General features: G+C 40.4%; 1 protein-coding gene across 2 annotated transcripts in view; it reads left to right on the top strand.

Moving 5' to 3' along the window:
* Positions 1 to 26,344, top strand: part of LOC135220765 (importin subunit alpha-7-like) — a 50,789-nt gene that overhangs the window by 8,086 nt on the left and 16,359 nt on the right. For both annotated transcript variants that reach the window (XM_064258217.1, XM_064258216.1), the window contains exons 2-3: positions 19,135 to 19,326; positions 19,595 to 19,813. In XM_064258217.1, the coding sequence (XP_064114287.1) occupies positions 19,135 to 19,326; positions 19,595 to 19,813 (411 nt within the window). The remainder of the gene's footprint in view (positions 1 to 19,134; positions 19,327 to 19,594; positions 19,814 to 26,344) is intronic.

The raw sequence follows: 26,344 nt of genomic DNA, 5'->3' as shown, positions 1-26,344 counted from the left end.
AAAGTGCTTGCTTTAGAGAGTAAAAGTGAAGTGCAGAAGTGCAGTGATACCCTTGTGTAGTGGAGGGTGCGTCAGATCGGCCTCGTTTCGCCTCTAGGCCGGGACCTCTGCTTGACTCCCAGGACCCGGGAGGGAGCATGTCGAAAGCCTAAGGAGGGTTACAAGGAACCCCCACCGATCTGGCGTGCCTTCGGCAGTTTCTGATGAAAATCCCCAGACTGCCAAAGTGCTGCGCGTGCACGAATCCTGAAAGATTGCTTCTCGTCCTCCGAAGCGTCCTCCCCATGCAGGGGTTGGAGCTTTCGGAAGGACTCGCGCCCTCTAAATAGAAGCTTTATAGAAGAGGAACGCTTCACTCCTCGTCTCTCTCGTTATGCGTTTCGGTGAGAAGTAAGAAGGCGAACGTCGCCTGAACTTGTGTCCGTCTTTCACCGAGAAATACGTAAGAGAAGTCATAGTAGCAGGAAGCTTTTGAGAGCAAAGGACGCCCGGGACGCTCGGATGGACTCCAGTCGCTGCGCGCCGGGTGCCACGCCAGTGAGGCGCCATTGAGAGCCAAGTGGAGTGCGCGCCAGTGGACGCCGAGCGCGCTCCAGTGGACCCGAGCGCGCTCCAGGTGGGCGCCGAGCGCGCGCCCCGTGGACGCCGAGCGTGCACCAGCGCAGCGCCAGTGTGTCGCCTGGCTGAACGTTTCTGTTGAACTCTTCAAGCTCTTGTTTTCAGATATGGGCCTAAAGAATGTTTACCTCTACTCCGGTGATACCTTCTACCTCACCTGCAATAAAGAATGTGAAGTAGGCAGTGCTTCGGAGGAAGTTTAAAGTGAACAGACAACTTCTTCTTCGAAACCCAGCAAGACATCGGGTTTTCGTGAATTCAGAGGTCTCTGTCAATTATATTGCTTTTCGCATAGGTGGATGGAGTTTAAGGCGGAAAGCTCAAGGGAAGATCTCGTTTGCTCTACCGCAACCTTTGCCATTCTGCCAATAAATTTAAGTTGTTACGGGTTATGTAAGGCTCGATGTCCTGCACGGTGCAGGAACTCCTCGGCAACGTTTTCAGTGGGATTCTTGCAAAGGCACTCATCAAAAGGACGCTCTTCAGAAAGCGCAAGACAGGACTTCCTTTGCCATACTGCCAATAAATTTTAAGCTTTAGCAGGCATTAGTTGTGATACGGGAGAGGAAACTGGTTGGAGAGTTTCTTCCTCCTCTTCCCAGGATAATTTTGCAAGCTTTTTAGCCCATCTGAAAGGGTTTTTCAGATGATAGATTTTGTTAGTTTCTAGTCTGGGACTACGCTGCCGAATTGAACATCGTCGTTCTACCTGCAGTAAGCCCAGTCTCTTAACAGGATTCTTGCCCCTCCTCGTTTGAGACGGGAATCGGAAAAATTAAATGCTTGACTCCCTGATTAGTTTTGTTCAATCAGTGGGATCTTTCCCCCATTGACAATATACTTTCGTTTTGTCAAGTAAGTGGGTATCCCTCATTGACAAAATATCTCTTTGTCCCGTAAATGGGTTAGTTCTCATTGACAAACATCTCATTAACTTGATATTGCGTAAGCGAATAAGCTCTTATTGACAAGATTCGGAAGAGCTCTCATTCGTCATTCGCAGACTCGACAAGAAATAGACTTGTAGACTACGTCAATGAACGCTTATGTTTCCAGTAACATAAGAAGCTTGAGCTGACTGCTTCGATTCTCTTAAGTTTTGTTCATGAAACTTGCCTGTCAGATATGTATGTAGCTGTATTTCCGAATTCAGCTGTATATATGTCTGCCAGGTAAGTATGAACAAATTTTATTGTGATATAATATCATATTTGCCTTGCGTTATTTTACTACTGGTTGGTTCAAGTCATATACGCTTGCTGTAGTTACCTCTTCGGATGGCAACCCGAGGAGTATATTGTCTTATTATTTTTTAAGGACATTTAAATCGTTACTCCCTGCAGCCTTCCAGGAGTTTCCGATTTATCTTTTACCGTTGTATGGTAGTGTTCTGACGACACAAACGCATCTATATATTTAGCGTTTTCTGTTTCGCTTGAAATATACCAGCTTGAGAGTCTTTTCTGCTCAAAAAATAACGGACCTATTTCTTCGTAGAATAGGGTAGCTGCAACCCAGACATAAAGTTAAGAGACGACGTCCGTAAGCTGCTGCTGCTGCTGTCACGTCTGTGTCTGTCCTCAGTCCAACCGAGCCAGTAACATATCGGGCGCTGTAATGCGCGGTAGGTTACGTCTCTCTCTCCTGCGGGATTGACTGACTAACCGTATCTCTGGCTGGCGGTTACGTCTCTCCTGCGGGATTGACTGACTAACTGTATCGCTGCCCTACAATCACGGACTTTAGCCTAAGATGAGGGGATTTCTTACGTGAATGAATAAACTTTGCATTCGTTTTGCCTTACTATGTTCAACGAGTTATCTCTTAATCCTTTCGGTGCTCGTTACCGCACGGTATAGAACTACGAGTCTACCGCAACATTGCACTTTTATATGCTCTCCTGCTTATGGCAAAGCGCAGCCGTATTAGGGAAGTAAGCATACTCGGGGAGGGAATGGATGAGCTTGCTGGGGACCATTTCCTTCCTGAAGAAGTTTGTTTCCCCGAATAGACTGCAATTCAGATCACAGTTTTTTCCTACTGGGAACTGAAATATTATTCAAGATCTAGGAATGATTCTGAACATCTCTCAGTGCGTTTATCACCTGAGGTGATAGAAAGAAGGTGCCGACATCTGGATAGGGTTTCAGATGTCCTGGATCTTATCTGAAAAAAAGCGATTCGGTAGTCCCTCCAGTCCTCGTAACGAGTTTTGGGAACCAGTGGTCCAGATCAACTCTGATATTCCAACAGCTCTCTCATATCTTAAGAAGTATCTTCTCTCGGTCCCTGTTCGAGTTTACGAGAAAGCCTATTATAACAACAGGCGTAGAATGTAACGATCCTCTAGAGGTTCGTTACAGGATTGCAAAAGTCCGTACGAATCGTCTCGATCGACGGCAGCAACTATTGACTTCCGAGTGGAATCTTTCTTTAGAAGTAAGTTGAGAGTTGTGGAAGACTTTAGTGACGCCCTTTCATTCTTCTCTTCGATATGTTGAGGACGAAGAGGCTTCTTCTTTTCTGCTCCCTTATTCGCGATCCGGGATCGGTACCATTAAAACGCCATCCTATGATATTGACTGGGGATGGATTTAGTCTCTTTTCCCCTTTTTCAATCGCTTAGGAATGTAATAAGATGATTTTATGACGGTTCACAGGAGCGACATGACGCTGATCCGCCATGTTGGCCTTCAGGATCCTGGATTCACAGAGGTCACATACTTCCTAGTTCACTTTCCAAGGACGCCTTTTTCCGAGAGAGTCGGCATCTACTCTAACTCGAAAGGTACCTATAACCTCTCCGCTCTGAGTCTGACTACGTTCAGGCTATCGAGATGTTGACAGGAATAAGATTACCGTCTTCCATTTCCGTCTGAAGAATGGGATAAGCTGGCAGTCACAACTATTAAAGAATACGCAAATATGTTGTTGACGGCCTTTGGGCTCAGAGATTTGCGTCTGTCAAACAACAAAGCCCGTTCACGATCTTTGAGTTCTGTGGAATCTCGAACCTCGCTCATGCATCTACTTTTTGTCTCACCTGTTTTCTCGGAGTCAGACACTCGTGCGAGATCAGGCGACATATAGTAGCCCTGAGTTTCTTGTTGACGAAGTCGGTTGCGTTTATACACCCCCGATGATCGTGTTAACATGAGACCAGGTTGGACTGTCAGGCATTCTTCCTTCGGGACTGAATCGCCTTTTTGCTCCTCGCTCCTTTCTCCTGGCACCAGAAGCTCGAGTCAGGAGTTGATTCGCTGACGACGTTGGGTTGCGTTGATACACCCCCAAGGTTTGCTTAGATTGAATCGCCCAGGCAGTCCAGACACTCATCCTTCAGCGAAGAATAGTGCCTTATGGTCTTCAGGGTACAGCCTTGCTGTCCTTGATACGTCTGACTGGTCAACTGGTCGGTCACCTGACTTTAGTACAGACGGACTGACTGTGCATGTCCAGATCGAAGCTTTCAATATGGAACTTAGACGTAGTCTGAAGTTCTTGATGTCAAAGCATTCGAACCTCTCCTACCTGTTAACTTCTTGCATGTGATCAGGAAGGCCTTCTTCTAACCACCCTAGATACGACAAAGAGGGTTAGTGAGATTTTAAGCCATCGTCACAAGTTTTAGGCTTTAAGAGAACACAAGGCGGTGTGCTCTCTAACCCTTCCGTTGTGGCCTAAGAATGGTAACCCGTTTTTGTCCTTGGGCCAGGAGCTTGGAAGCAAGGATGGCACAAGTTAGTGGCAGGAGCCAGAGAGAGTCCTGTGCCTGTCGGGTCTCTCAAGTTTTATCTACATAAAAAACTCAAGAAAGTCGAAGTCATCGGGCAATCTGCAGTGTTCCGAAAAAGACCAGACTTGCCCATATCGAAGAACAGCCTGGCTTTAGTGTTAAGGAAGTTCTTTCAAAAATGCTCCTTCATTGTGTTTGCACAAAGATTTGAAATTTTTTATCATGAATGCTCACCGAGGGAGGGCGCGGCCTCGGAAGCATTTCAACAGAGCATGGCACTCGCAACATCCTGAGTACCCATGTTTTAGCGAAGCAACTCTGTGTTCACTTCACACTCCCTGCGAGATGTGAAGATGGCATATGAGATCTGCTGCTCGCTAGGGCCATACGTGTCTGCAGACACAATCTTGGGGGCAAGAAGTCCACTCATCCTATCCTGTAGAAAATGGTTAGGAAAAGCTCTTAATTTAGTTGTTTGAGTCGCCGACAACGGCGACTTCTTACTCTTAATCCTTAGTTACACACCTTAACTTTGGCTAGGTTGGTCAGGTGGTGATATATATATTTATATATATATATATTTATTTTACTTCTTAGCCCTCATGGTATGGTCAATATGGTCTAGTCACGTCGTGGTCTCGCCCCTGTTGACAGATCATCTGGAGTGCACCAGCTATATAGGTCTCTACCTCGCTGGCAAACTCTAGTAGCACAAGCAACAGACTTAACGGGGCAGTTAACCCACGAAGCCAGCTATGCTAACAGGTGGAACCAAGATGTAAATCATCTGCATGCATTTGTTTCCCAAAATCCTTCTATTCTGTCCCTTCCCATCCTCCAAAGGTGGGATTCAGCTATATATATCTGACAGTAAGTTTCATGAACAAAATGAGATTGTTATGATACAATAAAGTTTGTTCATACTTACCTGGCAGATATATATAATCAAGTACCACCCACCTCCCCTCAGGGTGGGGACAGTGGAAATAAAAATTATGAATAGAAAATGGGAATGGTTCCTGATACCCGCCCCCGCCCCTCCCAGCGGCGGGAATGGGTACTAACCACCTGGCTGACCACTGCGTGTGTCGGAAGTTTTTAAAATTCTGTCGGACTTCAGAAAATACAGCTATATATATATCTGCCAGGTAAGTATGAACAAACTTTATTGTATCATAACAATATCATTTTAAATAACAAAGTAAATTTAAACTAAAATACGAGGTAAAGTAAACAGTTTAGGGAATAAAACTTTGCAGTTTCGTTGTCTGTCGTCGTCTGCTGTTCGTAATTGTGTTTATGGCGCGCACGCTTAGAAACCAGGAACAGGAACGGGTTTAAAGTGCAATGTGGAGTGAACTGAGACCAAAATGTGTATAATAACAATCAAATAAGCACTGTGGAGTTTCAGTTGTGATGGCAGTAAGGATAAAAACCGCCGATTACAAGGTAAGAATGAATTCAGTTCAAACCATAATCCCTGGAATAACAAGTTCATACTTTCACTAATATAGGCAACAAAATGTGTTTTTATTGTGCTGATTACAACTGCAATCTTGAGTAAGATCAATAAACGTTACATATATACGCTAACATTGTTCAAATGAGTGCTGGGGAAGGCTGGGGAAAGATGTGGCCGTCACTGATGAAAACCGTCCATGCAAAACGTAGCCGCCATATTGGATTTCAAAACTGCCTTGAAAACATATTTTACGAAGAGCTCACATGCTTATTTTAGTTCGTATGGGGCTTTCATATATCACATTATGTTGACGAAACTTCAGTCTTTTAAATGGTATGCTTAGAGTTGCAATTGTATTCTTTTTTCACCAATTAAATATCGAGTGAATAAGACCCGTCCACCGTGATGAGGGTTGGCCTGCCGTGATGTTCTACCCTAGTAAAACATCAATATTTTACATATGTATGATGATTAATTTGAAAATATTCATTATTGAAAAAGTAACTCGATTCTGACTCAAATTTAAGTAATTAGGGTAAAAAACCGCATGGTACAAGGGTGGACCATGTACGATCAATGTGTACAACCCCAAGAAAAGTACATTATAACGTGTCCTGACACCGGAGTAGAGGTCTTTAGCTTCGTTTCTCACCAACAAGAAGTCGTGTCTGATGCCCATCTCCGATGTTAGGACGCGTTATAATGTACTACTTTTTTTGGGGTTGTACACATTGGTCGTGCATGGTCCACCCCTGTACCATGCGGTTTTTTACCCTATATTTTGGAATTAGAATGTTCGTTCAAGTCCTGTATTATGATGTCACGACATCTTGGCTTTCGTACCTAGCCTATTGTAAATAATTGCTTTACTCAACTTTCATGCAGAACAGTTTACCAGTTATTCATGCAGATTATCAGCTATTCATGTAATTGTTATAATCGTAATGCGCACATATATCTTTATTATTTACTTTTTGGATATATGAAGATGTTTTACTGCCAGATTATCGCCGTAGTGTGACGCAATCATTTTCGGTCCCTGGGCCTCTGTTTTCGCACCATAAGAAATTATGGGGCCGAATTTGCAATGACCAGAAAGTCGTTAAAAGAAGAAAGTTAGCATTGAGGGACATATGTTTTGATTGAGAAAAATACAAATTTATTCAATAGCTAGCTTGTAAAAAATACTTGATTGACAACTAAGCAGCATACCTACTATGGGTTTCAGCGACAGTGCAAGCACGTTTTTGGGCAATACCTATTTTTGTAACGAACACTCGTATCAGAACGAGATTTTGCTATAGTGCATTACACCCAGTGCCGTAATTTATAAGGGTATCGTGAATCACTAATCGTAAAGAATAACGACACTTGTCCTTGTACCAAGAGACAAAAAATTCCATTATGCAGAAATGGATACGAACACGCGTTAAAAAAGACTTAAAACACTCACCTACCCTCTCCCCCCCCCCCCCCCCCCCTCCACCGCCACCCCTTTCCTTCTTCGTTCCTTCGCCTTCCTTCCTTTCTCTCTCTCTCTCTCTCTGTTGCCATTCGGTATGTGTTGACCCTCCAAACTGGGTATAAGACTACACACAAAACGTTGAAATTGATGAAATTAGGCTATGTATTGGAAGTATATATACATAAATATTAAAGCAATTTTATCATTATTGCATTACTATGACAACTAGAATTCATGGAAACAGTTTATAATAATGAATCGGCGTATGTGTGAAGCCTCCACTAATGTGGCAACAATGATTTTGCCATTCTTAGCATGCAAAACAGTTAAAGGTTACATTTATTTTCTGGCATACGGTTATTAAAGAAATTCAAAATACTTATATAGCCTGAAATCAATGAAAAGTGCTAGCAAAAACAAAAAAGAAAAAAAAAAATATATAAAATCCACTTATCCGTAGTCGTTCCTCTGGTTTTCGGCAGCCAGATGTACGAAAACGTTAAAAACATTGGATTGTATCTACTTTAGAAATTTAAATACTAATTTTCATACATTCAACTTACCTGTCGATATATACATAGCTATCGAACCTCCGTCCCCGTCCCCGACAGAAATTCGAATTTCGCGGCACACGCTACAGGTAGGTCAGGTGATCTACCTGCCTGCCGCTGGGAGGCAGGACTAGGAACTATTCCCGTTTTCTAATCAGATTCTCTCTGTCGCTGGGAAGGTAAACTATTGTTTGCTTTCCCTCCTGATTTGATTTTCGTGTTTCATCGCCATCGATCTTCTGGGCCGACTTTTACAGGGAAGTACTGGATCGGTGGTTTGGCATAACGTTTTTAATAACTTTTTAATAACTTTTTAATAACTTTTAATGAATTAACGTCGAAGTTTTCGAAGAAAGAGTATGTGTAACTACCGAAGTGTTCGGTAGACAATTACATAGTTTGCAAGAAAGGGAAATATAAATATTTATTCATTGATAAAGTGTAATAAATGTTAGAATTTGATTGAGGAAAATAAGGTAACTTACTATTTGAGGAAGTCAGAAAACATAGAACTAGATATGCTTTCTTTAGAAGCTTTAATAGCCCTCGTTCTGACAAGCAGTTAGAATATTAACAGTACTAGTAGTGTTGTTTCCTCATCACCTTCTTACTTCACAGAAACTACAAATTCATTTGCAATTTGAAGATAAAGGAATGTAGCTCAAGATACGAGCTATTATAAGGTAAGAAGTGATTATAGTGTTCCCCATTGCATTAGAGGGTGCGTCTGATCGGCTCTGTCTCGCTCCCAGGCCTAGACCCTCTTCCAAGCTCACAGGCCCAGAGGAGAAGGAATGTCGAAAGCCGTACGGAGGTTATGGAGAATCCCCACCGATCAGGGCGGTCCCCCTCGGCAGGTTCTGTAGAACGTCCCAGACTGCCAGGGATAGCCATTGGAAAGGCATCCTAATTCATGTGTTCCCCGTTTCCCCTTATTATTATCGTCTTAACGAATAAGGAGAAGAAACATTCAACGGCGTAGGTTAAATGAAAATGCAAGATAATCTCGTCTGGCTATCGAACCTCAGAAGAGACGGAGAAAGGTTGCGGTAGAGGCATTGCCCTATCCGGGTTCGTCCCCCCGTACAGTTGGACGGGGGGGGGCTCTATCCCATGGGGGTTTGAAATAGTTATTTCAATAAATTCCTCATCGGTACATGTATATGAAAATATATCTATTCTGAGAAGATCGAATTAGATATTAAAGGATTACACACATATATATAATTTTTAAGCTTCTAGCTCCTTGGGCATGAAGCTCCGGTAACGAGGCTCAATGCGCCTAAAGCGTCTGAAACAAGGCGCAAAGCGTCTGAAACGAGGCGCAAAGCGTCTGAAACGAGGCGCAAAGCGTCTGAAACGAGGCGCAAAGCGCCTGAAGCACGATGAACCAGGATCTTCATCGGAAATGAGTCCTTCTCATTCAGAAGAAAGGGAGGGCTATGTCGAAAATGGAAGTATTGTCGAATTCTAAGCAAGAACAAATATACAAGAGATCGGAACCTTCCGCACACAAAACCTTCCGCACAAGCGGAACCTTCCAGAAGGCGGAAGATTCCAGATTCAAATAACCTTCCAGACGTACAGAACTTTCCAGGCAAGAATCGCTTTCAGATGGCTCGGAACTTTCCAACAAGAAACGTTCCAAGGGCGATACGTCTTCTAGGATCCAGGAGTATTCTGATCACGATACTCCTCCCAGGCGCCAGGAGTATTCGGAACGCGATACTCCTGCCAAGCACCAGGAGTATTCCGACGAGCACGATACTCCTCCCAGGCGCCAGGAGTATTCGGAACGTGATACTCCTACCAGGCGCCAGGAGTATTCTAGGCAAGATACTCCTGCTTAGCGCCAGACACTTTCTCCTACAAGAAGAGCCTGACAACCGTCGAGAGTCCTCCAGACGAAGGGTGAAAGACATTCAAGGCTTTTCCTGATAGGGACGGGAGTTGTCGCGCAGGCGGCCGTTGCCCTTGTCAGGATCGTCTTATTGCAATAAAGGCTAGAGCAAGTTCGGTTTTTTTCCAGGCAGGGACTCAAGATGTAGCACAGGCTGCCGTAGCCCTTGTCAGGTTAGAGTCGATACTGCGAATAGCCCTTCACCTTTCGAAAGGAAGCGCTCTCCTTCGGTTGCTCAATCTTGCCCCAATTGAGGAATGGAAGATAGAGCAGAATTGTGAGAATTAGTTCAGTATTAGTAAGAGGATATTAAAATCATCCTCCTTCCAAAATAGATTGCAACCAACCATTTACAGAAGAGGGGCAATCGTTTGGAAGTTGAACAAGATTCGTACGAGCTCTCATTCATTGATTAGAGGCTCTTCCAGATAAGAAATGGCGTAAAATACGGACTTATCTCCAAGATAATAAAAGCTGGAGATTCTCTTCGATCCTCGTTGTCATTTGCAATATCTTTCGACTAATACTCATTCGGGATTATTGACGAAATGAACGAAGAGAGTAAGATTTCTATTCTTTCTCTGCATGTCAGAAAGGAAAGAGTGTCGTAGAAGGCTTGCTGTATATGACTACTGAATGACAAGTCATAATAGCATACCATAGTTGCCTTTCTGGTTCGCTACGGAATTGTCTATATCCTTAAAGGATTTTACTAGTAAAGACTTCGCTTAAAAGGTTTATTACGACAATACCTATTCAGCCTCGGTATTTAACAAAGGTTGTTTGCCTAAAATTTGCATTATTGAGAGTTTTCTTAGACTCGAGAATAATTTTATTATATCCATTCATTGAAAGGAGTAACTGGCAACTCAGAATGAAGGCAGCCAGGCAGTGAACGACACGGCGGTAATTGTGAGCCAATCTAGTACCATCCGGTTCTCGGTCGTGAACGGTTGGTTACATCTTTCTCTCCTAAAGGATCGAATGCTTCACCGTATATTCCCCATAAAATCAGGGACTTAACCACGAATTGAGGGAATTTTTTTAGGCAAACATGAATAACATCGTATTCGTTTTGCTAAGGATATCTCTCTGCCTCGGCGAGGAAAGAATGTAGTAGAAAATTCACCTTAAGATAACGATACGCTTAAGCCTTATGCACACACCGTGGTTAATTACAGCGCTCCTACTATCCTTACAAGAGTTTTCTAGATGAATGCTGTTACCACAATGTGATAGGATTATAAAGAATTTTAATTCGGCAGAGCACGATTTAACATTCATTGGAAAGAGTTGTCAGACCCTGCGGAAAATATTCACAGATATCTTCGCAAGGCAGAAGATGAACGACCTTCTTATAGATTGCTTCCTTTTCCTCGAAACAAGAGAGGTAGCAAGATACGCCATCTTTAAATTTTAAGAGGGGAATAAACTTTAGTTTTTTTCCCCTAGTTGTATATATTCTTAACACATATTAAAATAAATGGGCATCTAAGGAAGAAGATGAATGCATCATTTTGGCAATAAAAGGTTGGATTCACAGAAGTCACGTTCTTCTTTCAGCATGTGTCGGAATAAGGTTTTCTAAGAGATTTGATCGGAATCTATTATAAATATTGGACCTGAAAAACCTATTCACTCCTGAGTCTGTCTGCGTGCAGACTGACCAGAAGTACAAATATGAATGAGAGGATTTTTCAAGGGAAGCTTGATAATTCCTTTAAATATGTGAAAGACATAGAGTTGCTGCAGATCGTGCTAGATAGAAAGGGGAAACTGTCCTCTTCCGATACCTCTGTGAACTACATAAGGATTTTCTTCCCTTTCAGAGGGAAGAATCACCTTGGTAACTTATGCTATCAATGAACACAGTGAAAAGATATATTCTGTCTAGACAAAGAATATTAGAGATAGTAGAGAATTAAGATCTTCGGGAGCTTATACAATACCTCTATACGATAAGATTAAGAGATCTTATACTTAGAATGGGATCCTAATTTGGGCCTCAGATTCCGTGGTCCGACAAGATGGAACTGCTCCTAATCAAATGTTTCTCTTGGTCCTAAACGATCAAGAGGACAGTGAAATTTTTGGGCTTTAGAATCTGGAATCAAATTCTATGACGACTCGGCAATGGGTTCTGGCAGCATAGTAGGTTTGGCAAGAGAACTAAAGCCTTTTATTCCTGGATCAACGCTGTTAGATAGAGGTTTCGTTGTCCGGGTAATGTAGTGACATTGTCATCTACAGAAGAAGAAAAGGTTTAAACGTTTACAGACAGAGTCTTTGGAACGCGAGAAGGGCTCAAACTACTTCCCAAAAGGTTCAGATGAGATACATTCAAGAGCTTAGAAATCAACCAATTTCAGCTCAGAATCTCTTTAAAGTCCAAGCTCCTTCCCTTCCTTCGGGCAAGGATAGGGAAGCTTCTGCAACGAGAAACTCATCAACATGTAGGAGAACTCGTTAACACGGAAGTATGCAATAATGATCCTCCTCGGAAGGAAGACTTGTCTCTTGGAATTTTGAGATTTCCTATTGTCTACAACGGGATGGAGCGACTAAATGTGATGAATGTTGCAGGAGCAATTAGCGTCTTTGGTAGGAGTACTTTCTAAAGATCATACTCGTAAAAAGGATGATAGACTTCTGATTAAGAGATCCAAATACCGATCTCCTGTCGGCGCGACGAACCCTACAGGGGAGTTGTCGCACAAGCGGCCATCTCTGGGGGGAGCGATGCGTTAGGCAGGCGAGAGGTGGGAAAGGAAGTAACTCCTGCCAAGCGTCTGGCGCCAACTAGGAGCCAGGCGCCAAGTAGGCGCAAAGAGCCTGACTTTACTATAGATCGTTCTAGGCCAAGATCTTCATCCAAGCAACAAGAGCCAACTGGAGAAGAGAGAACTCCTGATAGGAGTATAGCGCCCGCTAAGCGCAATATACTTGCCATTCGAAAGGCCATTCCATGAGCGATACTCCGACACCAAGTCACAGGAGTATTCGTAACGAGATTGCGCCTTCCATAGGTCCAGAGGAGTATTCTGGGAAAGAGATACTCCTGCCAGGCGCCTTGAGTACTCTGACCTCGATACTCCTCCCAGGAGCCAGGAGTATTCTAGACTTTTTACTCCTACCAGGCGCCAGGAGTATTCGAAGCGCGATGTGGCCTACCAAGCGCCAGGAGTATTCTGAGCTTAATACTCCTAACAGACCTGCCAGGAGTATTCGGAACGCGATACTCCTGTCAAGCACCAGGAGTATTCCGATGAGCACGATACTCCTCCAGGCGCCAGGAGTATTCGGAACGTGATACTCCTACCAGGCGCCAGGAGTATTCCGATCACGATGCTCCTCCTAGGAAAGCGAATACTTCTGCCAGGCGCCAGGAGTTATTCCGAGCACGATACTCCTCCCAGGCGCCAGGAGTATTCGGAGATGCGATACTCCTGCCAGGCGCCAGAGTATTCAGAGGACGAGGAGTATTCCGATCGCGATAACTCCCTCCTCCCAGGCGCCAGGAGTATTCGGAGCGCGATACTCCTGCCAGGCGCCGGAGGATATTCTGAGCTTAATACTCCTAACAGGCGCCAGGAGTATTCGAAGCGCGATACTCCTGCCAGGCTGCCAGGAGTATTCGGAGAGCGATACTCCTGCCATGGCGCCAGGAGTATTCAGAGGACAGAGGATATTCCGATCGGCGATACTCCTCCAGGCGCCAGGAGTATTCTGAGCGCGATACTCCGGCCAGGCGCCAGGAGTATTCTGAGCTTAATACTCCTAAAACAGGCGCCAGGAGTATTCGAAGCGCGATACTCCTGCCAGGTGGCCAGGAGTATTCGAAGCGCGATACTCCTGCCAAGCGCCAGGAGGTATTCGAAGCGCGATACTCCTGCCAGGCGCCAGGAGTATTCGAAGCGCGATACTCCTGCCAGGCGTCCAGGAGTATGCTGAGCCTAATACTCCTAACAGGCGCCAGGAGTATTTGGAGCAAGATGCGCCTTCCAGACGGCAGGAGTATTCGAAGAGTTTTACGACTGTCAGGCGCCAGGAGTATTCTAAACAGGATACTCCTCGCGCCAGCCAGGCGCAAGAGCCAGGCGTTAGGCTTCATCCAGATGAGATCCAGTTCAAAGAAAGTCTAGTCTTCTTTGAAACAATGGTGATCTCTAAAGCATTTCATAAGTGACTTGAGGATACCTTCAAACGCTGAGAATTTAAAAAGCTCTAAAGTGCGAGCTTTTGCAAATTCTTGTTCTTTTCGTAACAATATGTCAGGAAGACATATTAGCTTTAACATAATAGAGATGCAATGATGGTTGACTACTCATTACACGAAGGACTTCAAGTTAACCTACGAGAGATTCTTCTCTCTTGGTTTATACGTATCAGCGGATACGTTGCTGGGATAAGGAGCCGACACTGATCCTTTAATAATGAGTTGAATTTATTTTAACTCAATGATTTTTATTGGAGGTTTGAAAGGAGTTTGGGGGATAACTCTCTTTCAATTTAGCGCGAACCCTCATGTTAGGAACAGGTGATCGGGATCGGTGTTGCGCTCCTTAAATAAGTGCGTGTTGTCATATAAGCGGATGTGCTCCCATTGACAAACGCCAGTTAGGATTCTGTCGAGTAAGTGGAAGAGATCCCATCGACAGATCCACAAGAACTCTTGGCCACAGATCACTATCTCGCTAAGGCTCTTGAGATGAAGCAGACTCCTATGCAATAGCTAGGAAGTCAATCCTTTCGTCTAGAAACACAGAGGAACTAAGGTCTATAAATACCTACAACATATGTTGTTTACCTGTCTAGTCAGTAACTAGCTGTCTCTTGCCCTCCACCAAAGGGTGTCAATCAGCTATGTATATATCTGACAGGTAAGTTGAATGTATGAAAATGATATTGTTATGATACAATAAAGTTTCATACATACTTACCTGGCCAGATATATACACAATTAAAGACCCACCCAGCCTCCCCGCAGGAGACAGGTGGAAGAGAGAATCTGATTAGAAAACGGGAATAGTTCCTAGTCCTGCCTCCCAGCGGCAGGCAGGTAGATCACCTGACCTACCTGTAGCGTGTGCCGCGAAATTCGAATTTCTGTCGGGGACGACGGAGTCGATAGCTATGTATATATCTGCCAGGTAAGTATGTATGAAACTTTATTGTATCATAACAATATCATTTTTCGGGGTAATTTGGTTGCAAAAAAGGGATAATATACATGAATTAAATTAAAATTTTTAAATAACAAAGTAAAGTTGAACTAAATAACGAGTAAAGTAAACAATTTAGGGAATAAAACTTTGCAGTTTCGTCGTCTGCTGCTCATAACTGTGTGCGCGCTTAGGAACCAGGAACAGCAACTTGTTTAAAGTGCAATGTGGAGTGAATTGAGACCAAAATGTGTATAATAACAATCAAATAAGCACTGTGGAGTTTCAGTTGTGATGGCAGTAAGGATAAAAACCACCAATTACAAGGTAGAAATGAATTAAGTTCAAACCATGACCCCGGGAATAAAAAGTTTCATACTTTCAGTAAAATAGGCAACAAAATGTTGTTTTATTGTGCTTATTACAACTGCAATCTTGAGTAAGATCAATAAACGTTACATATATATATACGCTAACATTGTTCAAATGAGTGCTGGGAAGGCTGGGAAAGATAGTTGTCGTCGCTGATCAGAACCTGTACATCCACATGGTAGCCGCCATATTGGATTTCAAAACTGCCTTGAAAACATATTTTACGAAAAGCGTCACATGCTTATTTTAGTTCGTATGGGGCTTTCATATATCACATTATGTTGACGAAACTTCCATCTTTTGAATGGTATGCTTGGAGTTGTAATTGTATTCTTGTTTCACCATTTAAATATCGAGTGAATAAGACCTGTCCACCGTGATAAGGGTTGGTAGTCGCTGGTGTTTCCCCCTAAGTATTTTCTCTAAAGTTAGAAATTAAGGCCAAATTAAAACATTAAACAGAGGGTAGTGAAAAGGGTGTCCAATGCAGTGCAAATCTCACCAAAACGCTTTCGAAATTTTTACTTACACTTAAATATCTTAGAAGATTGATGCCATCTAGATGTTTGTGGAGTCACTTGTGTCAACAAACTTCCCATTTCCTGTGATAAATCTGCACACCACTTGTACCCACAGACGCTGGGGCACTTCCATCACAACAATCAGAACACGGTCCCTAACCACGATGTTTTGGTAGAAGACGGCGACGAAGCGTGCACTAGATAATTATTTAAATAAATAGTAAAACATCAATATTTTACATTTTGTTCATGAAACTTACCTGTCAGATATATATATAGCTGTATTTTCTGAAGTCCGACAGAATTTTAAAAACTTCTGACACACGCAGTGGTCGGCCAGGTGGTTAGTACCCATTCCCGCCGCTGGGAGGCGGGTATCAGGAACCATTCCCATTTTCTATTCATAATTTTTCTGTCGCCGGTGCTGGAAACACCTGTTTCCAGTACCTCCGTCTTAGATTTTGGAAACTTCATTGCCGCTAAGTATCCTAATTGTCTTTTAATTTATTTACTTGGATTTGTGGCTAGGCATACGCTATCTTAAATTGATTTGAATTTGATTCATTTTTGCATAAGATATCTGAATCTAGTTAGGCTAGTTTCATAGGGTGTTGTCTGCAAAGATAGGGTGTGGCTACCGAAAGCCTCGGTAGATCCGCACTTGGTATGCACGAGGGGTATGAGTCTTGCTTCTTTGTTGAGATTTGTCATTTAAGGGGTGTGAGACTTTGTCTAATTCCGTAAGGAAGACGTATGATTCGTATGTACGCAATTAATCAGTAAACATGTCTAATTCCGTAAGGAAAACGTATGATTCGTATGTACGCAATTAATCAGTAAACAAAAGTCAGGGTAGTGAACCTGCTAACCTTCCTGTAGACTTTATTTTGCCTAACCCTGTAGTATGGCCTACGGGTTATGAATATGTCTGCGAGAGTTGATCGCTCTCCTTCATTGTTGTGAAGAGTGCTACTTCTGTTATTGTTTCTCCTATCCCTGTAATGTTGCCTTCGGGCCCTAAACAGTGTCTGTAGAGGTTATTGCCCTTTCTCTAATACTCTTTCGATTCGTAACTTAGAATCGAAAGTGCTTGCTTTAGAGAGCAATAGTGAAGTGGCTAAGTGCAGTGACAGTGCCCCTTGTGTAGTGGAGGGTGCGTCAGATCGGCCTTATTTCGCCTCTAGGCTGGGACCTCTGCTTGACTCCCAGGACCCGGGGAGAGAGCATGTCGAAAGCCGAAGGAGGGTTACGAGGAACCCCCACCGATCTGGCGTGCCTTCGGCGGGGAGCTTTCGGAAGGACTCGCGCCCTCTAAATAGAAGCTTTATAGAAGAGGACGCTTCACGTCCTCTCTCTCTCGTTATGCGTTCCAGTGAGAAGTAAGAAGGCGAACGTCGCCTGATCACGTGTACGTCTTTCCACCGAGAAATATGAAAAAGAAGTCTTAGTAGCAGGACGCTTTGAGAGCGTACGTCCGAGCTTTGTTACTGTGAGAATAAGAAGGCGTTCCCTCGCCCCTCGTATTCTCACACGATCACCCTTCTCCTGAGACTGTTTCGTGCAGTCGGATTTTTCTCTCCGAGATGTATCTCGCTCTTCCCTGAAGGCAGTTTCTCTCGCTTGTTTTGACGCCTGTCAGGAGCGTGACGCTTTTCTGCACGCTTCTTTTAACGCTCGGCTTGGACGGGACGTTCGGTATGGACGCCAGGCGCGCGCGTGTGCGACTCCAAGCGCACACCAGTGGACGCTGAGCGCGCCGCCCAGTGGACGCCGAGCGCGCGCCAGTGGACGCCGAGCGCGCGCCAGTGGATGCCGAGCGCGCGCGGGCGCACGCCAGGTGTGTCGCCTGGCTGAACGTTTCTGTTGAACTCTTCAAGCTCTTGTTTACGATTTGGGCCTCAAGAACTTTTACCTCTACCTTCGGTGATACCTTATACCTCACATTTTACATGTAAAATGGCTAATCCGTTCCAAGCCCTCCAAAAACACCCCAGTAAATTATATTTCCAGGCCTACAACACATGTTCTAGGGTTACGACGGAAGAAATATGACTCCAAAAAGGCAAAATACTGTACATACTTGAGTATTATTCAGCTGCATGTAATGTTCAACCCCATTTTTACTGCATATATTAGGACTTTAGCATATGTCCCTTAGCAATAAGCCTAGCCTATGTCCCTTAGCAATAAGCCTAGCCTATGTTAGCGGTTGCTACTGTAGCCTAGTCTATGATTCTTACATCTAAACCTAAGAGCTAAAAGCTTAGAATATGCCAATAAAATGTATAAATAATCAGTATGTACTCATTTCAAATAATTATTAATTAATCATTAACTATAATACACAAACAAACAAAAAACAAACCTTCTAATCGATTGTTTACATTCAGCTGTTACCCATCTTACGAGTATCGAACGAGCGCCAAGCAATCATTTTTCCTAGCACACAGTAAGCCATAAATTGTCATTAGTATCTCTCTTCAACTAATGAAACCACCAAACAGTATAATAACCATTCATTTCTATTCTTTATTCTATCTTTACCTAATGTTTTTTTTTTATTAAATGTATTGCATGAATAAGTTTTTCAATTTACAGCAACCTTTTACCAATAGAATACCTAAAGCACAAGGGGTAGATGCTGACCAATAGGAGAGCAGGGCCTTATGGGGTGACTAGCATCAGGAACCAATGGGAGAGCGAGAGGATGGTGGCAAGTTTACTCAGTTGGCGGCGCGGGAGTTTTAAAATTGTTCTCGGTGGTCCGGGCGAATCTCGGGACTTTACAGCAACAACCTTTCGTATCTTGAAAACTTTTCGTATGTAGAGCAGTAAAATTTTTCGCATTAGCTTTCGTATCTTGAGTTTTTCGTAAGTAGAGCCTTTCGTATCTCGAGGTACTACTGTGTATATATATATATATATATATATTATATATATATATATATATATATATATATATATATATATATATATATATATATATATATATATATATATATGTATATGTATATGTATATGTGTATATGTATATGTGTATATGTATATGTGTATATGATATATATATATATATATATATATATAGATATATATATATATATATATATATATATATATATAAACTTAATTTTATGATAAAAATGTCATCTTCACTAAAGATAACATCATGTCATTTTAATTGAACACTCCCTGACTGTTACTTGTCAAATTTGGCATGACCAGCACATTCTTCAGGAGTGTTATATTTTATTTGAAATTTCCTTATACATATACTATACCAAAGTTCACTGAATAATGTTTGAATTACTACCCCACAAATCAAATAACAATTCTTTTGTATACTTCAGATGTCGGGGCCATCACAGCACAAGTACAGATATAAAAACCAAGGTCTAGACTCTGCAGAAATGAGGAGGAGGAGAGAAGAGGAAGGCGTTCAACTACGTAAACAGAAACGAGAACAGCAGTTGGCAAAAAGACGAAATGTCAATGAAATTGCAGGCATTGAAGATGAAGCTGTAGAAGTTTCTATGAATCAGGTGCAGTATAAGAATAGAATCTTTTTTTTTTAGGGACATGACTCAGATGTTATAATTGCGCAACTTAAGATAGGGGAACTATTTCTGCAGTAACTACAAAATTACAAAGTAGAACTGAGCATGATCTTAATGTAATCTAACTTTGTGTTCCATTTCATAGTATATTTTCATAGACTTTTAAAGAGGCTCCTGAAGAATACCTTAAGTGTAGTAAAACATTATGTTGCTTGAAAATATTGGGTGTTAACAGTGAAAAAATTTCTTTCAGGAGAGCCAGCAGGGGGGTTTAGTTAGTGGCAGCCTAATTACTCAAGAAATGGTGCAAGCCCTTTATAGTGATGATTTGGAAGCTCAACTTAATGCCACACAGAAATTCCGCAAGCTCCTATCTCGTGAACCAAATCCACCCATAGATGAAGTTATTCAAACTGGCATTGTACCAAAATTTGTAGAGTTCCTTCAAAGAGATGGCCATTGCACGTTACAGGTAAGACTGCAAGAAGAGATCTATATCGCTTACATTGTTGTTGCAAAATACTATTTTACAGGCTATAACCATTTAGTTCCTGGAGCTGATGGAAAAGTGACTACCAGTCTACAGTCTGGTTCTGAAATATGTGTGTTTGAATTACATGATTCCCCTTTTATGCGGTCGCTAGTTCTCAAAAATAGATTTTCTGCATCAGTGAAGCCGTTCAAAGTCTGCGAGTAACACGCTGCAAGTGTATCAAATCTATTGTCTTTTCAAGTATTTTAGGTGGGGTGGGGGGGAGGTTCACTGGTATCGGAGAGAAGGGGTGGATGGAATGTGAGAGAAAGATTTCCTGCTCAGCCATTAGCTAAGATGGAAGCTTCCGCTTCATGCATTTATGATGTCATAGCGTAGTGTGTATGAATGATCGGCATCATCATCATAGCCATACATATTATTCAGATCTGCGAAGTGTATTCTGATCATCATCATTGCCATAGGTATTATTCAGCTCTGTGAAGTGTATTCTGAAGGCTTCTGCTCAGCCATTAGCTAATATGGAAGGCTCATCCTCACGCATTTGTGATGTCATAGCGCAGTGTGTATGAATGATTGGTATCATCATCATCACCACCATACGTATTATTCAGATCTGCGAAGTGTATTCTGATCATCTGCATCATGCATGCATCTGCCTAGACGTCGAAGAGGAAGACCTATTTTCTCAAAACTAAAAAGCTTGCTCTTAAGTTAAAGACAAAGGAAAGAGCAACTTCCATTTTGGCAGCAGTGGACAACTTGAAATTCGTCATTGCTGAACTTGAAGTAAGAATTTTATGTCTAGGTTAACTTGTTTTGACTAACTTTTGGCATTTGATCATTTATTTTTTTCTATAGAAATTGATGAAAATGATTAGTAAAAGTTGTGTGTGTGTGTGTGTGTGTGTGTGTGTGTGTGTGTGTGTGTGTGGTGTGTCTCTCTCTCTCTCTCTCTCTCTCTCTCTCTCTCTCTCTCTCTCTCTCTCTCGTTCGATCTAAACTTTTCAAGAAACTATCATTTTATTTTGAAGACATGCATGATCCACCAGTCCCCGAAACCTCAAATGGTTCACAAAGCCTTCCTTCAGAAGAAGAACTCTCAGCAGAAGATTAGATAGAGGAGTTTGAAGGTTTTTGGCCGAGGATAGGGAGAAGAAATTCCATCTAAAAGGTTTTTTAAAGGAAATGACTGTATCATACAGTACACTTGCACCCAATGGTGGCAATGTTTACGAGTGGGAGTTTTCACCATCCTGGGTAATTTTAAACTTTTCAAGTTATTAACACCTTTTTAATGTTTTATTTATCCATAAGAACAATATCATATTAGAAAAATTTACAGTATAATACATAGAAAGTATTGAAAATGGGTAGTATAGAAAAGTTGACAGGGTAAGTTGCCGATTGCCTCGGCCCTAATGGAATTATTCCCATAAGGTATGTGTATCAAAATCTGTGATTTTCCAGTTCTGCGAGACAGTGTATCGACTAAATTCTCGCATAATTTGGGACCGTACAGTACCTTGTTACCAAGTTCAATGTCATCTTTTACCAAAGGATATCTCTTATTATTAGTGGCTCTGGCTTGAATACAGTGCTCCCTTGAAGTAAAATGCATATAACTGTCCAATTCAAAAGTTCACTGCCAAATTTAATAGCTAAAACAAAAATATACCTCAAATTATCATACTAAAACAATTTAATGTAAATTAAAACAAAAATACACCCCAAACCAATATCCCAGAACACCTGAAGTCAGCTTTAATTACCCCCTTTTACAACTGTTACTCTTAATTATATACACCCCTAAAACTCTTATAACATTGATTTACTCATTTTGAAATATTGTAAACAGCAATATATCTATAATATGTTTAATACAAATGAATTAAATCTTTGATATGTACAAATTAATTAAATTGCCTTACAGAATGTTTAACAACTAATCCATTTACCCCCGTATACATAAGCATAACCATTGCACTCAGTATTAAAGGCTTTCCATTTTCCTTTTACATTGGTGAAAACAAATTAATACTAAGTTACTGTTTATTGTAGAACAACTGTTCATTCACTAATTACTGTATTTTTTTCAAATTGTGTACACTGATGTGTGGTGTTTTCAGTAATCGTATTGTATCATGGGATTTCTTTGAATTTTGTCATAAATTTTGCTTGTTTTTATAGAACATTTACGAAAATACAATTTAAGTGTTTTTTGTTTGGACAAAATCAAAGCAATATTGCACTATTTTTAGTGTTTTGGTTAGCATTCTTATACCAGAATTTCATAAGTGTTGATTTTTGTTGATTTTTACCATAAATGGTATGTCTTATGTTAGTGTTGTGATATATATATATGTACAGGCGGACCTCAGATAGTGGCAGGGGTTCTGTTCCTGGCCGCCGACGCTGAGCGATTTTAAAGTTTACGGCTGCCGCACACCTTCTTTCAAAGCACTAGACCAGTTAACAGCGCCCTAGACCAGTCAACAGCACTGTATTCCTGCAGTGGCACAATAACTAAAATTATATTTATGTAGTATAGTACTATAGAATTTACTATACAGTAGTATTGTACAGTACATATAGTAGTATTATAAATACTGTATAAAGTGATAAAAGCCTACGTTTAATCCTTTGGGTGTTTTGTGAAGTATAATCCTTGTACAGTGGTACCTTGACCTACGAGTTTTAATTTGTTCCAGGCCGAGCTGTAGCTTAATTTGCTTGCACATCAAATCAATTTTCTCCATTGAAAATACTTAAAATGCCCTTAATCCATTCCAACCCTCAAAATGCCACCCCATATTTTAATTTTTCATGTTATTAAATAAGGGAAATACATTTCTAAATAACAAATATTGTATAAAAACATAATAAAAAGAGTATGTAAAGATATAATAAGGTTTTATACAGTGTACAGGTAGCTATAGTGTTCAAGTTACGATAATTTGTCTTATAATCCGAGAGGCTAAATTACAATAGCCTAACTTTATCCCATCTCCTAGTTAAATAAGTTCAAAAACAGCAAAAGAGAATGATGAAAGTATGGTTTTAACATTATACTTGTTGTGTAAACGTGTACAGCCATGAACACCCGAACGAGAAACTTAAGTTTTTTTTTTTGTAAGCACAACCGAGTTGGATAACAACAACATCTATTTGGCTTGTATTTCAACCATCATATTATAGTAAATAATTACCTTAGTTGTTATAAATGATGTTATTAGAATAGGACTGAGATATCTTAATGTAATAATTTTATTCGCTATAGATCAAAGATCGATAGGGGAAATATACTGTCAAATTTAAACCTAGTTGTAGCTGAAGCCGAGAAAACTGTTCAATCTGCTAAGGACCATTATTGTGCATTAGCAACAAGGATAAAACTCCAGTAAATGTATGCCATCAAACACAACTGTAGATAACATTGAGATAAAATAATGTTAATCAAAACTACTGTGCTTGAAAGAACACATGTTACTGTTGGTTTTACGCTGATAAAAGATAAATAAACGTAAGGTTCGTATTACGATGATTTAAAGGAAAATTGCAAACGGAATAACATAATTTTTTTCTACTTCAATAAACATACCGCCCACGTAATCTGTAAAAAAAATTAAAAAACATACCATTCACAATCACAAAGAGACGTATTCAATTATTCAAGTCATATTTTCACCTAAAAACTTGTTGTATAAGGAAAAATTACCTTGTCTTATGTAAATCAAGTATCTAGATATTCCTTTATGCTAACTAGAAGCAGGAAAATTCGCTCAGAATTGAGTTAAATATGGTGAAACAAACTCGTATTCGCCATCAGCCGATTTCCCAACCAAAACATTAACTGCTATGTTAGTAGTATTTTATGATATAATAATATGAGAATACATACAAATACAATGAAATAATGTATAACTTTTTAAAAGATTTGTGGAAAAGGATGCATATTTACTTTTTCTTCTTTGCTTGCTTATCTTAATTTACTTCACTATGCCATCTATGTAGCAGCGGCATCTCGAGCATGTACTGTCGGCCAAAAAACTCGTGGCAGAGTTTCATAATTTTTCGTTCACCTGCCTGACGCACGATTCATGCCTTATTTATCTATTTTTCTTTTCAAAGATGGAAGAAATCATGTGTAATGACGTTAAAAACAGTCACTGATATCTTTAGAACATTATGTTATGTTATTGTGTAAAACTATTTTCCATATAGCAAAATTGACGTGAACGAAACGAAGTGATAAAAAACGTCATATCACAACCATAGATATACATTACCAAATAGATAGGAGACACCTATCACTAGTAGTATCACATAAACATAGTCCTTAAATTATCATTTCGATATTAAGTTGAAGGTAGTTGAACTATTTCATTTGTTAAATTTTACAGAAAACATTGGAATCTCATAAAACGCTATCAAATTTAAAAACAAAAAGAAAAAAAACGATATCGTAACATTGTGAACCAGGCGACCTCACTCTATTGCTTTTGATTTCATGTGCACGGGAATCTAATGTCAATGTGTCGTTTATCGGTCTAAGAAACATCCCTCGATGAGCGAGAGAATCATTGCACTGCATTCGGTGCAAGTTCCTGTTGGAGAGATATCAAGAAAGCTTAATAAACCGGAGAGAATCATACATAGATGAATAAAATTATTTAAAGAATGGCAAAATTTAGATTATGGCTTAGAGGTGGAACACCTCGGAGCACCACAAGAGAGCAAGACAACATTCACTTGTGAACTTTGAATTCTAATGCCTCGTCACGACTTTGCTGAACCAGGAATCATAACTAGCTCTACGCTTATGACTGGTGTCTGATGAATACTTTAGATGGAGAGGAAGAGATTTTTAAATCTACACTCGAAATCTTTGATAGTTGTCTAATGAATAAGTTCTAATGAATAAGCAAACTTATCTTTGATGGATGAGAGATTCAGTTAGGCTTACTCTTTTTGTTTTGTTTTTATCGGTGGCCAGTGAATACCACGGATAGGGAGGGAAACAGTTTCACGATGCATGCATTTTTTTCTTCAAAACCTGAAGAATACATTTTATTGGGAGATACTTTATTAACATCGGCCTAATCCTTCCATCACTCCTATACTCCACCTCCGTTCTCTTCTACATCTCAGGCGACTTGATCCGACTTCTCGCTACGCTTAAGAACGCCATCGTGCAAAAGCATCACAAATGATAACGGTAATTTAAAAATTCTCCGTGCCGACAATTAATTTCTATTTAGAAGAAATGAATAGCTACAGATAGATCAACCTTAGAAATGTTTAGTGAAAGTAAGCGCTCGTCAGTTTTGACTCCCACAGCTTTCCAACGTGTCCAAATGAAAACAGGATGATATGCAAGGAATTCGATAAAAATAAGACGGAATTATATACGTTTGATTTTTTTATGATTGCTTTTTGACTTTGAATAGCTAGGTCTGAGTTAATTATGTTAAGCAATTATGAAAAGGATAAGAAGAAAAACGAAGAATCAAATAAAGCAGATATATATATTATATATATATATATATATATATATATATATATATATATATAGATATATATATATATATATATATATATATATATATATATATATATAATATTATATCATATATTATTTATTTATTTTATTTATTTAGTAGTCGATTTAAATATTCATTAATATTACGTATCCGAGAGAGTATAATGCTGAAAATAAGACCTAGGCTAATCTTGTGGGAAAATCAGAAGTCCAATTAAGGCCCACTAAATGTGTCATGCAAATTATTTATTGATCAAAAGGACAAAATTAGTTTAATTAAACATCGTTTTCAAAGAATGTTAACGCCTTGATGTATTATTTATCGGCTGTAGGAGACGAAATGACAACACCCCAGTGCAGTACGATACGTTGAGTCAAGACTCGAGCGGCAGCAAAGCCAACTTCAAAATCTTTGGTATACTGTCACGAAGCTAGAGTTGAGAATAAAATTAGAAATCGTGGACCCATCGGTATATATTTTCCTCACTTTGCAAAATGATTATCTTTAATACGTTGAATAAGTCTACTCAATTCTAATGTAATTTATTTCAAGTATAGCACCTTTGAAAGGATATTTTATTTATTGTTAAGTAAATAATCTGGCACCTGCATATGGCAATATTTCCATAACGAACAATGAATTAAGAAACTACGCCAATTCTTCGTTGGCCGTCTGTACAGTCGTATCTCAATTTTTTGCTCATGTAACAAAGCAAAAACTTGACCAAGTTGCACAGTTATATTGTGTACTTCTATCCCATGGAAAAAACAAAGAAATTGCAGAGTTGCAAAAACGAATGTATACACAAGTTTTGTCTTTTAAAACAATTTATGCAACAATTGTAAATATAATTTGTTGTAAAAACATGATTCAATTATATAAATTAGAATTGTATTATTTGGGTGCAACTGAACAACCTATTCTCGTCATCATGTGAAGGGCTGTTACAAAGACTTCAAATAGACAT

Source organism: Macrobrachium nipponense, chromosome 2 (assembly GCF_015104395.2).
Source record: "Macrobrachium nipponense isolate FS-2020 chromosome 2, ASM1510439v2, whole genome shotgun sequence".
Taxonomy (NCBI): Eukaryota; Metazoa; Arthropoda; class Malacostraca; order Decapoda; family Palaemonidae; genus Macrobrachium; species Macrobrachium nipponense.
The sequence above is the reverse complement of the archived record's forward strand: the minus strand, read 5'-3'. Positions and strand labels throughout refer to the sequence as shown.